Source organism: Pipistrellus kuhlii, unplaced genomic scaffold, assembly GCF_014108245.1.
Source record: "Pipistrellus kuhlii isolate mPipKuh1 unplaced genomic scaffold, mPipKuh1.p scaffold_m20_p_134, whole genome shotgun sequence".
NCBI lineage: Eukaryota > Metazoa > Chordata > Mammalia > Chiroptera > Vespertilionidae > Pipistrellus > Pipistrellus kuhlii.
Genome location: NW_023425443.1, coordinates 55247 through 72301, shown reverse-complemented (window position 1 = coordinate 72301; position 17055 = coordinate 55247). Strand labels below are relative to the sequence as shown.

The following is a 17055-nucleotide window of genomic DNA, read 5'->3' as shown; positions in this document are numbered from 1 at the left end:
GATGAATGAGGTTTTTAAATGATCTTTAAATTAAGAAAATAAGACGTGATGAATGTTCACAAAGTTAGAGGATGGACTCTGAAAGGCATTATCTTCATTTTTTAAATAAAAACCTAGCTGCTTACTACCTATGTGGCCTGGGGCAAGTTGTGAAGTCCCAGTTTTGGAAATGGGGATGGCCAGCCTGCGGACTGACGGGTCCCAGGTTCGATTCCAGTCAAGGGCATGTACCTTGGTTGCGGGCACATCCACGGTGGGGGGTGTGCAGGAGGCAGCTGGTCAATGTTTCTCTCTCATCGATGTTTCTAACTATCCCTCTCTCTTCCTCTCTGTAAGAAACTAATAAAATATATATTTTTAAAAATAAAAAAGTATACTGTGCTAATCAGTTTCGTTGGTTTATATCCGGTGATGCCATTCTTGATGTCCCTGGATTTGTAGCTCTCTAAATCCGCCAGAACAGCAGTTAAGGAACTGTTTTACCCTTTGATTCTCCCCTTCCCTCCGAATGCCAGTGCAGACCCGGCCCGCACTTTGTGTTAGCTACTGAAAAGGTACGGTGGCCCCGAGGCCCCACGTCACACCTCCCCATTCTCATAAGCCAGGATGCCCTCCTGTGTGTTTGGTCTCCTTCCGCACCTTCTCTGTGAGGCCTGGACATGAACCAAGAAGGCTGATTCTCCCTCCCTTTTCTTCCTCTTAGGGAAGCTGCCAAGTCCTTTGTGCTTCTTATCTGCCAGGAGAATGGTTTTTTCTGAGAAAGCCCTTGACTTTGGAAATCATGGTTAACCTGCTCCTGTGCAGGGCGGGTTGGCTTCGGGAAAGGCCCCGTGTTTCTGGGTTTTGCGTTGTAATCTTACTGTTCAAAAGCGGGTATTGTGCTGAAACCGGTTTGGCTCCGTGGATAGAGCGTCGGCTTGGTGACTGAAGGATCCCGGGTTCGATTCCGGTCAAGGGCATGGACCTTGGTTGCGGGCACATCCCCAGTATGGGGTGTGCAAGAGGCAGCTGATCGATGATTCTCTCTCATCGATGTTTCTAACTATCTCTCTCCCTTCCTCTCTGTACAAAATCAATAAAATATATTTTAAAAACAAACAAACAAAAACACACGCATGCTCCCTAGTTGTTGAAAAAGCAAGAAAAGAAACAATTAAAAAAAAAAAAAGCGTGTATTGTGACATAGTAATCTGGCCACTCAGTGTGTGTGTGTGTGTGTGTGTGTGTGTGTGTGTGTGTGTGTATTAGAGGCCCGGTGCATGAATTCGTGCATGGGTGGGGTTCAGGGGGAGGGGATATGGGCGGTTGGCCAGCCTGCCTGCTGGTCGAGGGGACCATTTGTATATTAGCCTTTTATTCTATAGGATAGACACTGAGTGGCCAGATGATTATGCGTCTAGAGATCATCATCATCTGGCCACTCAGTGCATAAGGGCTTGGTTGTCCTGTTGTCCTTGTTAATCTGTGCTGTTGCTTGAGTTTCAGTAGAAAGAGAATATTTATCTTTTGGGGGTGTGTATGATTGCCAGCCACGGGGCAAAGTTCCTTTCGTTCTTATCTTCATTCTGACGTCATGGTCTGGCAGTGTAGAATGGGTGGTTTAGAACAGAGTTTCTCCATCTGTTTTTCTTCATTGCACAACCAGGAACACTTAAAAGCAGTTTGTTCCTAATTGGACTCCTACTCTAAACAATTCTAACTTTACACATATGCTGTGTATCTACTTCTGTATTTTACACACACACACACACACACTGAGTGACCAGATAGTGATGATCTCTGAACGCATAATCATCTGGCTGCTCAGTGTGCTTCTCTTGAGCGCCTCATCGATTGGATATCAAAGACATTATAAATCGAGCACCTGATCAGTGCTCCCCTTTGCATTGACTGAAAGAAAGCTCGGCAAACGGGAGGCTGATCTCCAGCCAGTCTCGAATACCCTTGGGACCCATTTGAGATACAAATACACAGAGTGGCCAGACGATATGCATTCAGAGATCATCGTCATCTGGCCCCTCAGTACACACACACACACACACACGCATGCATATGTATGTATATGTCTGTGCTTTATACATACAGAATAAGGAGTGCCTTTCTGCCCGTCCATTGCGAGGCTACAGAGAAATGCCACGTCACACTGTGTGCAGCGGGAGAGGAAGGAGCGTTTCAGTAACCTTGTCCAACACCACGAAAACAACGTGTGGTTTCTTTTTTTTTCTTTTTTTAAAGTATATTTTATTGATTTTTTACAGAGAGGAAGGGAGAAGGATAGAGAGTCAGAAACATCCAGGAGAGAGAAACATCGACCAGCTGCCTCCTGCACACCCCCCACTGAGGAAGTGCCCACAACCAAGGCACATGCCCTTGACCGGAATCGAACCTGGGACCTGTCAGTTCACAGACCGACGCTCTATCCACTGAGCCACACCGGTTTCGGCAACGTGTGGTTTCTTAAAGGGGTCCGTGCAGTGTAGAATCTCAGGCACCATAAACACCGGTCCTGTGGCTTTCACATTCATGGGGCTGTCCTTCGCTTTGATTTGGTGCCATGGCGCAGCGGTCACCTGGGAAATACGGGTTCGCTGACTGACGCTGATCTTGCAAATGCTGATGTGGCACCAGCCTCTCACATCTCATCAAGGTCCCCCCTGAGCTTAGCGAAGCTCTAACCATTGGAGCCGCTGGTCACGATGGTTTTCACTCAGATGTTGTCCCGGCATGAAGGCTCTCAGCTGCTTTTCTTCAAACCCCAGGCTCTCTTTATTCGCTTTTGAGGAGATGTCCACCGTGTTTGTTGAAATAAAAAGCACGTTCCAGAGGAAGGAGGCGGGTCAGCGTGCAGTTGGGACAGTTGCCCAACGCTCTTTCGTCAGTCCTGCCCTGTCTGTGTGCGTGCTCCGTGCGTGCTGCCCAGCCTGTCGTACAAGTTACTAACGAGAGATATATGATCAGCCCTAGCCGGTGTGGCTCAGTGGATAGAGCATCGGCCTGGCGACTCAAGGGTCCCAGGTTCGATTCCGGTCAAGGGCATGGACCTTGGTTGCGGGCACATCCCCAGTACGGGGCATGCAGGAGGCAGCTGATGGATGTTCCTCTCCCATCAGTGTTTCTACCTCACTCTCCCTCTCCCCTCCTCTCTGTAAAAAAGTCAGTAAAATACATTTAAAAAATAAAGTGGCCTTGGACCACAGTTTAAACCTTTAGAAATTAACAGTAATAGAGCAACATTTATAACGTGTATTTTTAAAAATATATTTTATTGAGTTTTCACAGAGAGGAAGAGAGAGGGACAGAGAGCTAGAAACATCGATGAGAGAGAGTCATCGATCAGCTGCCTCTTGCACACCCCCCACCGGGGATGTGCCCACAACCAAGGTACATGCCCTTGACCGTGATCGAACCCGGGACCTTTCAGTCCGCAGGCCGACGCTCTATCCACTGAGCCACACCGGTTTCGGCTAGAATGTATATTTCTTATTACCAGGAGTCCAAACCAAACGAGACTTAAAGCTTTCCCTTAGCCTCTGACGGTGTGGGTCTGCTCGGGCACCTGTCTCTGGGATCCTTCTGCCCTCCGCTGGCCCGGACCAGCTGGCTGGAGCGGGTTAGAGATGCTGGTTCCGTGTGTCCGTCTCACGTTGATGCTTTCTCCCCCTGCGCGGAGGGGCTTGGCGGGGCGGGGGCGGGGGCGGGCTCCTCCATCCCAGGAAGCGCATCGGGGCGGGCGGGCGGGCGGGCTGGCAGCGTGTGGTGCCCGGCTCACCCTCCGTGCCTTCCAGGTGTGCAGCAGAGGAACATGGCGCAGGAAACCAACCACAGCCAAGTGCCCATGCTGTGCGCCACCGGCTGCGGCTTCTACGGGAACCCCCGCACCAACGGCTTGTGCTCCGTGTGCTACAAAGAGCACCTCCAGCGGCAGAACAGCAGCAACGACCGCATCAGCCCGCCCGGTAGGTGGCCGCAGCCCGGGCCCCTCTCCCCAGAGCCTCTCTCCGGCCCGCTTCGCTGCAGGACACGGCCTGAGCGTGGCCCGCCGCAAAGGACCGCCCTGCCCGCCCTGTGCTGCGGGCTCCGTGGTCCTGTGAGCGGAGCGGCTTGCTGCCCGTGCGCCCGCTGTCTGGGAGCGTAAGGTACGGGAGGGGGCTGCCCGAGGCCCTGGCTCTTGGATCCTGGCTGGTTCCTGAAGGAAAGACCGGTGGAGACGGAAAGACGGGTGGTGGGTAGCCACAGCTGGCCTGAGGGGACCGCCCCCCCCACCCCCCCATGGGGGAGGAGAGGCGTGGCCGGGAAGGGGCGCCCGGCGCCAGCCACTGCGTTTCCAGCGCCTTCCCGCGTCAGAGGACCCTCCTGGGAGTGAGGCGGGCTTCCCGGTCAGCAGCTGTGGAAGGGGGTCGGGGGTTACAGCGACTCCGAGGGTCAGCTCTGCAAAAATCAGGCGTTCCTAGTGCTCCCCCTGGCTAGGCCTTGAGCAGGTTAATCCTGTGTGTCTAGTTTCTGTGCTTGATGAACATGCTGGCTCATCCTTAGTTCATTTCAATGTGTTGTTGTTTTTTAAATATATATATATATATATATATATATATATATATATATTATTGATTTTTTACAGAGAGGAAGGGAGAGGGAGAGAGAAACATCGATGAGAGAGAAACATTGATCAGTTGCCTCCTGCACACCCCTCACTGGGGATGTGCCCGCAACCAAGGTACATGCCCTTGACCGGAATCGAACCGGGACCCTTCAGTCCGCAGGCCGAAGCTCTATCCACTGAACAAAACCGGTCAGGGCTAAATGTTTTTTTACGGAATCTTTCTCGTCAGCGCTTTGTGTTCAAGCCAAGAGTTAGAGCCATTTGTTCAAACTTCTCCAATTTTTCTGAAGGCTTAGGTCACTCAGTATAAAGGATTGCTTTTTGTTTGTTTTTTAAATATATTTTATTGATTTTTTACAGAGAGGAAGAGAGAGGGATAGAGAGTTAGAAACATCGATGAGAGAGAAACATCGATCAGCTGCCTCCTGCACGCCCCCCACTGGGGATGTGCCCACAACCAAGGTCCATGCCCTTGACCGGAATCGAACCCGGGACCCTTCAGTCCGCAGGCCGGCGCTCTATTCACTGAGCCAAACCAGTTTCGGCTAAATGACTGTTTTTTAACTGAAATCATCACCTACATTTCTGCCTGATAAGAATGGGGAAAATAATGCGACCTGATGTGCTGAGCACGGGTTTGCCTTCCTGCGAAGTCACGTCACGGCCACCATCCCGCTGCTGCGCTGGGCCTGGGAGATGTCTGGGAGGCACAGGCCCGGTGACATCCGTCCGGAGGGCAGGAGCTGCGTGTGCTGACGTGTGCAGTGTGTGTGGTCTCCTCCGTGGCTAAACATCCCCGGTATTTTCATTGGAATTCCGGAGTATTGAAAACACTTCAACTAAAAGCAATGAACCAGCATCTTAGTGACCCACGGCATGAAATTGCAGACTCCCGGAGTCCCCAGTGCACTTCCTGGTCAAGTCCCCGCCCACCCCCACGTGCCTGCCGCGCCCCCGGCCCCCTTGTGACCGATCGTTAAGGCGTGACGACCACAGACTTTTCATAATACGGGATCCTATGGTAAAAGCCAGTTCCCGCGCTGTGCTTTGTGGAAAACGGATCTTGGTTTTTTTAGATAACGTGGCGGACGGTCCCAAGTGCGGAGTCACTAACCCGAAATGTGGTCCCGTTGCAGCCACGTCCGTCAGCAGCCTGTCTGACTCTTTACCAGTTCAGTGCACAGACGGCGGTGTCCCGGAAGCGCCGTCCACGCTAGACTCGACGTCTTCATCTCTGCAGCCAAGGTAGGTGCGGTCTCCGGGCGGGACGGGGGAGCCAGGAAGTGCAGAGCGCACTCCGCGTGCAGTCAGGCCTGCGAAGGAAAACCGTGGCCGTCACGTCAGGATTAACTAGCCTGACATTCTGTCTGTCTCATCGTTATTCCTGACGCGTTAGAAACGGCTTCCTTTTGTTTTCATGGTGAGGTGGGGGATGGGAAGGCTCTTTCAGATTTCCAATTCAGACAGCTTTTCTTTTTTTAAAACATATTTTATTAATTTTCTTACAGAGAGGAAGGGAGAGAGATAGCTAGAAACGTCGATGAGAGAGAAACATCACCCAGCTGCCTCTTGCACTCCCCCTACTGGGGATGTGCCCACAACCAATGTACATACTCTTCACCGGAATCAAACCTGGGACCTTTCAGTCCGCAGGCCGATGCTCTATCCACTGAGCCACACCGGTTTCGGCTCAGACAGCTTTTCCCTATTCCTCCTCCTATATCTGATCCACCCTGAAGTTTTTCCGAAGGATGCTAAGTTCTACCAACCATAGTCTTAGTCTGCAAGTGATAGCATTTCATATTAAAAAGTAGTCTTGTCACAGGTCCTCTATGTTTCATATCATGATGTGGCACTCCTGGTGTATTTTGTTTTTAATTTGGATGTCCCATCCTTTAGAAGCCAGAAAATACAGAATCTTTGTTTTATTTTTTTAAGATATATTTTATTGATTTTTTTACAGAGAGGAAGAGGGAGGGATAGAGAGTCAGAAACATCAATGAGAGAGAATCATTGATCAGCTGCCTCCTGCTTCCCCCCCACTGGGGATGTTCCTGCAACCAAGGTACATGACCTTGCCCGGAATCGAACTTGGGACCTTTCAGTCCACAGGCCGACATTGTATCCACTGAGCCACACCGGTTTTGGCTATTTGTTTTATTTTTATCCTACTGTTAGGAAACAAAAAGTAACCTCTACCACATCCTTTTTTTTCTCACTTCGTGACCTGAGATGTTCAGCTCCAGGATTTCGTTTAAACTTTGCATCACGGCTGCCTAGGCGTGTTTTTACCCTCCAGTTTCCATGCAGTGAATTCACACACACAGGGGACGCCTGTTGCCTTATTTCCAAAACATAAACGGGGGTCCACACGAGCCTCCAGTTTCACAGCTCTGTGATTCAGTCCTCAGAGGTATTTCCGTGTGCATCCTTGTCTTAAGGATCCCATTAGATGTGCTGAACTCTTTCTTGTATCCCTCCCGTTACCGTTCCCGCACAGAGATGCCGTTTTAAAACCTAAATGTGTTTGCTTTTCTAGTCCTGTATCAAATCAGCCACTTTTATCAGAATCTGTAGCATCTTCCCAAGGGGATAGTACATCAGCGGACAAAGCAGCGGCCGAGGCAGAAGACCTGCAAGGTTTGCATACCAGCTGGCGTCTCCCTTGTCATTTGTGTCACGTTGGCGATGGGTCGGGCACTGTCCTCTGTGCTTATAGTTGCCTCACGTATTCTTACACTCGAGGGCCGGTGCACGGAATTCGTAGTCCCTAGGCCTGGCATCGATCAGGGCCCATCAGGTTCCCCCTTCCCCACCTCCTCGCCACCTCCTTCCCTCACTCCCTCAGCACCCCACTTTCATGACACAGTGAGCTGTCGAACTCCCGAGGGGACACGTTGCATATTAGCCTTTTATATACTAGCATATCGGTTTCTTTTCCTGCTGAGCAGAGCATTTTCTGTTCTCGAGTGCATAACTGACCGAGATGCTGGGAGCCACTCCCCCTTCCCGTGTATGTGTGATTATGTCAGCATCACAGACTTCGCAGCTTCACATTCTGATTCGTTTGACAGACACGTGTAACTGAATGCGTGGTGGCGTTATATGATTATCTCTGATTGTTTCAGCCAGGTTAGTCTAAGCGCTGCTTCCTCTCCAAGCAAACTGGGGGGGTGCAGTTAGGGGTGTTTACGCAGGCAGGCAGGCAGGCAGGCGTCCCAGATTAGGGACCAGCTGTCCCAGATTGTGAGAGGGATGTCTGACTGCTGGTTTAAGCCGGATCCCACAGAGGTCATCCCCCAAGGGCCCGGATTAGAGAGGGTGCAGAATAGACTAAGGGACCCCCCACGCTCCCATGCACCAATTTTGTGCACCGTGACTCTCATCCATAATAATAAAAGCATAATATGCAAATCAACCGAATGGCTGAACAGTGGGATGACCATCTGACGCCCATGCTATGACACCTACTGGCGCCAGGCCAGCCCACATGGAGCCCAGCCATTTCCCTGTGATTGCCCTGCAGAGGGAGGCCAGGCCATCAACTGGCGGGCTGTGGCGGGCGGGCAGGACCCACCTCTGCGGGATGATCAATTGCGGGGCTCCCAGACTGTGAGAGGGCACAGGCCAGGCTGAGGGACAACCCCCCTCCAGTGCATGAATTTCGTGCACTGGGCCTCTAGTATCATTATAAATTCATAAATACTACATGTGTAGTTTTACTTTTTTTTTTAATTGAATAAAAATGTTTAAGGAAAGGTAGAGACGAGGGGTCTTTTAGAAGTGGAAATGGAAAAATTCCCGCAATGTAGTTATCCCCTGAGGTAGGACAAGGGGGCCATGTGCTTGCCCTGGGCTGGCGGCGGATAGCATCAGCATGGTGAGCAGGTTTCAGGGGAACCCAGTGGAGAGGGATCGAATGTCGGTATTAAAGAGCCAACTCCTGGGGAGGGACAGGGAGAGGGCTCGCAGCTGCCCACCAGAGGAGTGCAGGCCGTCCAGAGGGGCGAGCCCCCTCACAGGAGCATTCTGGGTCGCCATCAGGCTCGGAGTGGCCGAGCGAGGCGGGGTCTCGGGGTCCCTCCAGCTCGGGGGGTCCCTGCCTCCGTACAGAGCCGCCGAGTCCGTGGTTCAGACAGAGGAGCAGTCCCTCTGATCTAATTTGGGGAAGCTGCATGGATTCAAAATCAGATTTATCCCGAAGCGTGGGCGAGAAGAGCCAGAAGAGTCTAGAAAAAGTGGAGCCCAGTGGGCCAGGGCTAAACGGCCGGCGGCCGTAACCCAGCGGTGCGGTGGGGGCACGCGGGTGGGGAGGCAGCAGCTTGCTCACAGTCACCAAAACGTGGGGCGACCCAGTGCCGCCAGCAGGTGAGGGGCGAACCCGAGCACAGGGTGTCACTCAGCCACGAACAGGGATGGCAGGCCGGTCCTGCTGCCACGGGGCGAACTGTGAAGCCTGCAGAATGCAAGGCCGGGCAGGAGGTGCCTGCCATGTGCGTGACTCCATGTGCGTGGACGGCAGTGCGGGAGAGGAGGAGAAACGGCGAGCAGAAGCGTGCAGGGCGGGAGGGTGCCATCGGGGAGGGGCCGTGAGGGCCAGGTTCTGGGGGGCTGTGTCAGGAGGTGTGCAGCCTCGCCCGTGTCACTCTTAAATGCACCCGCTGTGACCCTCACCCTGGCAGTTCAGCAGTTCACCCTGTGGCAGCATTTGCAGAGGTTTTCTGTGACATTCTGGAAGTTGTAATCATCCTTTTTATCCCACTGAGTCTTGGCTTCGGACTCCCCCTTCCCCCGGCCCTAGGAACGTACATAGTCTGACCCAGCAATGTTTACAAGTTCGCATAGGACCGTGGTCTGCAAACTGCGGCTCGCCAGCTACAGGCGGCTCTTTGGCCCCTTGAGTGTGGCTCTTCCACTAAATACCACTTCTATGTTAAAGAAGTGGCATCAGAAGAAGTTTAAGTTTAAAAAATGTGGCTCTCAAAAGAAATTTCAATCGTTATACTGTTGATATGTGGCTCTGTTGTCTAATGAGTTTGCCGACCCCTGACATAGGGCCATTTTCTTTCTTTCTTTTTAAAAAATACATTTTATTGATTTTTTTTACAGAGAGGAAGAGAGAGGAAGAGAGAGCTAGAAACATCGATGAGAGAGAATCATCAATCAGCTGCCTCTTGCACACCACCATCTGGGGATGTGCCCGCAACCAAGGTACATGCCCTTGACCGGAATCGAACCCGGGACCTTTCAATCCGCAGGCCGACACGTCTATCCACTGAGCCAAACCGGTTTCGGCAGGGCCATTTTTTTAATCAGTAGAGTGAGAGTGTGTGTGTTGTGGTTATACCTTGTATTGGTCAAATACATAATTATCACACACAAAAATAGAAATCACACCACTTCCTGTAGTCACTGTGAACATGTGTGCACATACATTACACATGCACCCGCATGCATTTGACATGGGCTTCTATAAACTGCTTTGTACCTTGATGTCACCAATTCCTCCTTTATCCTCTGGATCACAGGCCAGACGGGTGGGCCGGGGCCGGGACAGGGACCACCCGGCCCCCCTCCTGACTAACGCATCTCCCCGCGCTCCTGTTTCTGCCAGCTTCAGTATCAGATCCGGCCCAGCAGCCGGCCGAAGAGCAGGACAAATCTCTCGAAAAGCCAAAACAGAAAAAGAACCGCTGCTTCATGTGCCGGAAGAAAGTGGGACTTACTGGTAAGAGCCCAGCCGGCGCCTCCGGCGTAGGCTGCGTGTGGAGCGAGGAAATAAATGCAGATCTACTTCCGGCCGGAAAGTGCAGTGGTTAGCGCTCTCTTCAGCTGAGGGGGAGGGGGTGAGACAAGTCAGGTCAGCGTGGCAGGCGCTGTGAGGGGCCACGCGAGGCCTTGCCCGGAGGGGCCGGCAGTGGAGAGGCTGTGTCCGTCCGGGCGAGCTGGGCAGGGCTGTGCATGAAGGGCTAATCCTAGCTTGCTGTGAGGGTCCCGTGAGTTCACACGTGTGCACACGTAAGGGGAGGCGCCCCGGCCGTCACGCAGTAAGTGATGGGTCTGTGCTGACTGCTACGGCAGGGCGGTCAGAGGGCGATGCTGTTAGGAGAGGGAGAAAAAGTGTGCAAGTGGGTATTTAGCCAAGAAAGCGTACGGAGTGCAGTCACGGCGATTGGTTTGGGAGTTCAGGGACGGGAGTGATTGATGTGTTATGTAACAGAAGAGGAACGCTGGCCGGTGTGGCTCAGTGGATAGAGCATCGGCCTGTGGACTGAAGAGTCGCAGGTTTGATTTCACCCAGGGAACATGCCTGGGTGGTGGGCTCCATCCCCAGTGTGGGGCGTGCAGCCGATCTATGATTCTCATTAAGTTTCTCTCTCTTTCTCTCTCTTCCTCTCCCTTTCTCTCTGAAACCAATAAAAATGTATTTTTTAAAAATATATTTTATTGATTTTTTACAGAGAGGAAGAGAGAGGGATAGAGAGCTAGAAACATCGACGAGAGAGAAACATAGATCAGCTGCCTCTTGCACACCCCCTACCGGGGATGTGCCCGCAGCCCAAGTACATGCTTTTGACCGGAATCGAACCTGGGACCTTTCAGTCCACAAGCCAACGCTCTATCCACTGAGCCAAACCTGTTTCGGCTAAAAATGTATTTTAAAAAAAAGAGAGAGAGGAGGAGGAGGAGGAGAGGCTGTGAAGGAAAGTGGTGAAAGGTGATGTAGCTGGAACTTGAGAGATGAGCAGAACTTCCTTATGGAGACAGCCAGAAAGGATCGCTTGAAGGAAAACTCGAGAAGGGAAGGAACAGGGCGGGGCAGGGGCCAGGAGCAGGAAGGTGGCGTGGGCGGAGCAGGTGCGGGGGCAGCCAGAGCAGAGGTGAGCCAGCGCTGTGGCCTGGGGTGCTTTGGGGGGCGGTTGCAGCTACAAGAGGGACCATTTGCTGTCTGCCATGTGCCCGGCGTTGGGCTGGCTTCAGTACGAGCTGAGAGGAGAGGAGCGCAGATTCTGAGCTAACGGTTTGAGGAAGGTGTGGGGCCAGGAACAGGCGGGAGGGAAAGAGGAAGGCGGTTTTAGTCTCAGATCCGAGATGTTTCGGACTGGCCCAGCCGAGCATGCGCAGATAGGACGCCCGGAAATACACATTATTCAGGATCAAATAGAGGCCTTCTCACTCTCAGAAACTTCCGGAGCCTCCCCCAGCCCAGTCTGCCCGCTGGGTCACTGCTGGCTTCCTTTGCATTCAGGAATGCAGAATATGGTTTTCAAGGTTAGAAAATGTAGTAAAGGTCAGTGGTTAACATCCCGGGTTCCTCTCCCAGGAGTCCCCTCCCACCATCAAGCCCTCATTGGGGGAGCAGGACCAGTTTTGTCTACAACCCATCCCCCATCCTCCCATCTCTCCTTCGGCTTCAACGCTGGCCATTTTCCTAAACGAAGGAGCGTTGGTCACATGCTTACGATGTGTCAAGTAACACAGTCCTCACTTAATCCTCCCAGTAATTTATTATTTCAAAATCAGAGGCCCGGTGCACAATTCATGCACGGGTGGGGCCCTCGGTCTGGCTGGCAATTGGCGCCGATGGGTGCCATCTCGCCCAGTCCCGATTGGAGCCGGCCAGCCAGGTAGAGGGACAGCCTGGGAGGTTCGCTGTGGGGGCGCACTGACCACCAGGGGGCAGCGCCTGCATTGAGCGTCTGCGCCCTGGTGGTCAGTGCATGTCATAGCGACTGGTTGACCGGTCATTGGATTGACCAGTCATAACGGTCGCTTACGCTTTTATATATATAGATTGCAGAAGCAGAGGGAGCTCAGAGCGGCTCAGTCATTGGCCTGCGTTGGTGGATTCACGCACGGGCACCCTAACCACCTCCCTTGCAGCTCGCTTTCCGTGGGAGGGTAGGGGGTTAGCCAAGGGCAGCTGGTGCGGACGCTGTTACTCGTTAACTGGTGTCAGAGTCTTAGTTAACATTTAAGCCTGCCCCGCTGTGCCTCCTTTCACATTTCCCCTTAGCAACCTGCTTTGGCAAGGAGGTAGCTGCGGCCCTGTCGCAGGTGAGGGAGCCAGAGTACAGAGCTGCGCTGGTCCCAGCCTGCAGCGGCCCGCTAGTGAGCTTCTAGAACGTTCTCAGGCTGTGAAAGCGCTGACGTCGAAGGACGCTCTCGCTGTCGCATGCATACATGTTGTGCTGAACACGAGATGTGCTCCCGACTCAGGCGTGTGTGTTGTCCCCTCCAGGGTTTGAATGCCGGTGTGGGAATGTTTACTGCGGTGTACACCGCTATTCCGATGTACACAATTGCTCTTACAATTACAAGGCCGACGCGGCTGAGAAAATCCGAAAAGAGAACCCCGTGGTGGTCGGCGAAAAGATCCAGAAGATTTGAACTCCTGCTGGAATACAAACTCCTTTGACCATCTTGCAAACCAAACCTTGACTCGAGGTGTTTTTTCCTCGCCCCCACCCCCACCCCTCTCCCTTGGGGAAGGTAGAGCAGTGTATCTTGCATAGACCCTTTTGAATCATGCATGTCACCCGAAGAATAGATTTTTGTTTTTGTTTTGAAAATGACTCTGAACGTTTATTTCCATTTGCAGTTTCTGTGGGCTGAGAAGACTTAAGTAAACCTTTTCCAAGTATTACCCTTTCTAAGATCATTTTTCGTTTTAGCTGAGCGCAGAGGGCTTTCGTAAGCAACGCGGAGAAAACCTTAAAGACTGTGATTCTCTCCCCTCCCCCCCAGTATTAAACATGCATGCGTTAACCCTGCGGTTTATTTTCTCATTGTGTATGTATATAGAGCCTTTTCTCGGCAGCACGATTTCTCTTTTGATAATGCCCTTCCGGGGCAAAGCTAGTTATCGGTAACTGAATGTACCTTAATCATTATGGCTGCTTCCGTTTGGTTATTTTTTTTTCTTCTTCTTCTCATTAACAAAGGTTATACATATGTTAGCATAGAGTTTCTTTGCACCCACTATTTATGTCTGAATCATTTGTCACAGGAGAGAGTGTGCTGTTGAGATCCTAGAGTTTGTATGTTCTATTTTTTTTTTTTTTTTTTTTTTTTTTTGAGCGAGGGAAGGAGACGCTGTGTGCATTTCATTGCTGACTGTGGATTTCTTTCAGATTGCGTTCCTCGGTCTGTGTGTACACAGTATGAAGAATGATCTGAAGGAACTGTGCTGTATTTATGTTTACCCACCAGCCTTTGATTAAATAAAAAGCAAAACCACCACCTGGCCCACGTGCTTGCCTTTTTCCTCTTCTCGGTCGCTCTCCCGGCGGCTCGTCGGGCTTCTCCTCCTTCACGAATATTCCGTGAGAGCCTCCCGCTGCTCAGCTCGCATCTGCCTGCGACTCACCGTCCTGCTCCACAGGGATCTCACGTTCTTGGAAGGTCCAGACGTCAGCATTTAAAAAAAAAAATATATATATATATTATTGATTTTCCACAGAGAGGAATGGAGAGGGATAGAGAGCTAGAAACATCAATGAAAGAGAAACATCGACCAGCTGCCTCCTGCACATCCCCCACCGGGGGTGTGCCCACAACCAAGGTACATGCCCTTGACCGGAATCGAACCTGGGACCTTTCAGTCTGCAGGCCGATGCTCTGTCCACTGAGCTACACCGGTTTTGGCTGTCAGCGTTTCTTTAAAACTGAGAACGGCTGTCACTTTGCCGTCAAACGTGCTAGCTCTTGTCTAGCTGCCTGCTGTGTGTGCTCTGCCCTCCCCCCGGGTCAGAAAAACAGAGATTTCTGGTTTCTCTCTCTCGTTTTTATATTTTTATTGATTTCAGAGAGGAAGGGAGAGAGAGAGAGAGAGAGAGAGAGAGAGAAACATCATGGTGAGAATCATCGATCAGCTGCCTCCTGCACACTCCCTACTGGGGATCGGCCCGCCACCCGGGCACATGCCCTGATCAGGAATCAAACCTGGGACACTATCCACTGTAAAACGTGAGATCACAGTGTGGGTGCAGGTGCGAGGGGGTCATCCCCCTGGCGGAGGTGGAAGCTGTGGTGTCGGCCAGTCCCACCGTGCGGAGCCCCGTGGACAAGACGGCCTTCGAGTTAAAGACAACTCACCATGTTTACAGCTTCTGTGCCCAGCACTTGCCGCTGGCCCAGCTGTGGGTGGGCCAGATCTAGAGCTGCCAATCAGACGCCGGGGCCCAGCTCTGCCCGCTGCGCTGTGTCCAGTGACAGACCACCAGGGGGTGGGCAGCCCTGGCCACGTGTACAGCCTCTGCCAGCCGCACCATGCCCACCCCGCCTGCCTGGCCAGCTCGGACTTACTTTGGAGTCCTGGCTGAGCATTGGCAGGAGCCGCCCCGGTGCAGCCCTCTCAGTGGGTGGCGGGCTGTAGGTCGCCCATCCCTGTCCGAGTGGTGGCCCCGGCGGCCTGCAGGCCGTGTGCCTACCACCACAGTCTATAAAGAGAATGAACTCTGAAAAAAAAGAAAAGAGAAACCGCACATAATTCAGACCAAGCAGTGGGAGAGCTGCCGAGTGAGAAAGACGCTCAAAAGGCCATTTGTCCTGTGGTTTCCGAGCGTTTCCCAGGCAGCAGCCTTTTTAAACCATGAAATAAAATACCATGTGAGACAGCAGTGCGTCACAGTCCAGAGCGGTAGGTTAACGTGTTCACGCACTATGCGCACGTCCTTCGTATGTGCTGGCGGCTTAGCATGAAGATCTGTAAGCGTGATTTATCACGTGAACAGATAAAAATAGGAGAAAATCAGTTAGAACAGTCTCAACAGATTCAGATCCAGTATTTAATAGAATTTAGCAGTCATCCATGATGTTTAAAAACTCACGGCTAATTAGCACTAGGAAGGGATTTCCTTATGCTGGTAGTTTCTGGGTAAAACCAGTCCCACAGAAAGCGGGCACATTCTACAAAGAGGCAGCTCATTCCCTTTCAAACTCAGAAAGCAAACCCTAGCTAGTGTGGTTCAGTGGCTATAGCATCAGCCTATGGTCCCAAGGGTCCCAGGTTTGATTCCTGGTCTGGGCATGTCACCGGGTTGCAGGCCAATCCCTAGTAAGAGTGTGCAAGAGGCAGCCGGTCAGTGATTCTCATCATCGATGTTTCCCTCTCCCTCTCCCTCTCCCTCTCCCTCTCCCTCTCCCTCTATAGGGGTGTCAAACTCAATCAGAGAAGGGGCCAAAATCTAAAATCCAGCCTAAATCATGGGCCGAATGGTTTACTGAACAGTCATAAACTGTCATTGTGATGGAAACGCAGCGGAGTGCAGTGATGACAGCGCGGTGCGGGCCACATTGCAAGGCCTGGCGGGACGGATTTGGCCCGCGGGCCTTGTGTTGGACACATGTGCTAGGAAATCAATAAAAATATAAAAAAGAGAGTGAGAAACCAAGGGCTGCCCACTCACGGCTTGCATTCAAAATTGCGTGGCAGGTCCTGCCAACAGTAAGTCACTGAAGATCTCCACCCACTGCTCTGTGGTTGTCACCAAAGCATCACAACCTCTCCAGCCAGTGAGAATGAGGGGAATGAAGCCTATTTGGCCCCGGAGAAAAGCGTTCAGGAGAAAAATGTAGGGCCAGACTGGAAAATAGACCTCTGTGAAATTCACAAAGACGGAAAATGCTGTGCATGCAAAGGGAATGAACAGCCCGAGTCAGTGTAGCTCAATGGCTAGAGCGTCAGCCTGTGGACTGAGAGGTCCCGGGTTCAATGCTGGTTCAGGGCACTTGCCCAGGTTGCGGGCTCAATCCCCATTAGGGGTTGTTCAGGAAGCAGCTGATCAGTGATTCTCTCTCATCCTTGATGTTTCTCCCTTCCTCTGAAATCAATAAAAATATATTTTTTAATACTTTTTAAAAATATTTTTTATTGATTTTTTTTTACCAGAGGAAAGTTAGAGGGATAGAAAGTTAGAAACATCGATGAGAAGGAAACATGGATCAGCTGCCTCCTGCACACTCCCCACTGGGGATGTGTCTGCAACCAAAGTACATGCCCTTGACAGGACTCGAACCTGGGACCCCTCAGTCCGCAGGCTGACGCTCTATCCACTGAGCCATACCTGTTTCTGCAATAAAAAATATACTTTAAAAAAATACAAAGGGAATGAAGTAAGGGGGAAATGTGAAGAATGGAGGTTAGTGGGATGATAGGCAATCTTTATTTTTTGTCATTGTAATGGGCATGTTCAACAAATCTCCACCCCAGAATGGAGAAAAGGAAATAGTGTGTATTTGCAAGTGACCTCCAATGGTTTTTACTTCCAAATGGAACGGTTTGGGCATTTTCAGACACTGTAATTAGAGGGTTTGGCAAATCTATTTTAAAACGATGAAATCTTCCCCTTCAATCAACTTATGGCCACACCCCTCACCCACCCACCACACACACCCGCTTCTCCCCAAAGCTTTTGGTCCCATTAACCTGTGTGTGTTTGTTGTGGAGTCGAACC

General features: G+C 51.6%; 1 protein-coding gene across 7 annotated transcripts in view; it reads left to right on the top strand.

The window, feature by feature from the left end:
• Positions 1-13838, top strand: part of ZFAND6 (zinc finger AN1-type containing 6) — a 40866-nt gene extending 27028 nt beyond the window's left edge. For 5 of the 7 annotated variants that reach the window (XM_036436309.2, XM_036436308.2, XM_036436311.2 and 2 more), the window contains 5 exons: positions 3786-3956; positions 5674-5842; positions 7137-7237; positions 10212-10325; positions 12840-13053. In XM_036436309.2, coding sequence (XP_036292202.1) covers positions 3803-3956; positions 5674-5842; positions 7137-7237; positions 10212-10325; positions 12840-12988 — 687 coding nt within the window. In that variant the 5' untranslated portion in view covers positions 3786-3802 and the 3' untranslated portion in view covers positions 12989-13053. Of the gene's footprint in view, positions 1-3785; positions 3957-5673; positions 5843-7136; positions 7238-10211; positions 10326-12839; positions 13054-13678 lie in introns of those variants that run through there. The other 2 variants (XM_045581114.1, XM_036436312.2) reach the window with 2 other exon arrangements.
• Positions 13839-17055: the final 3217 nt, after the last annotated feature.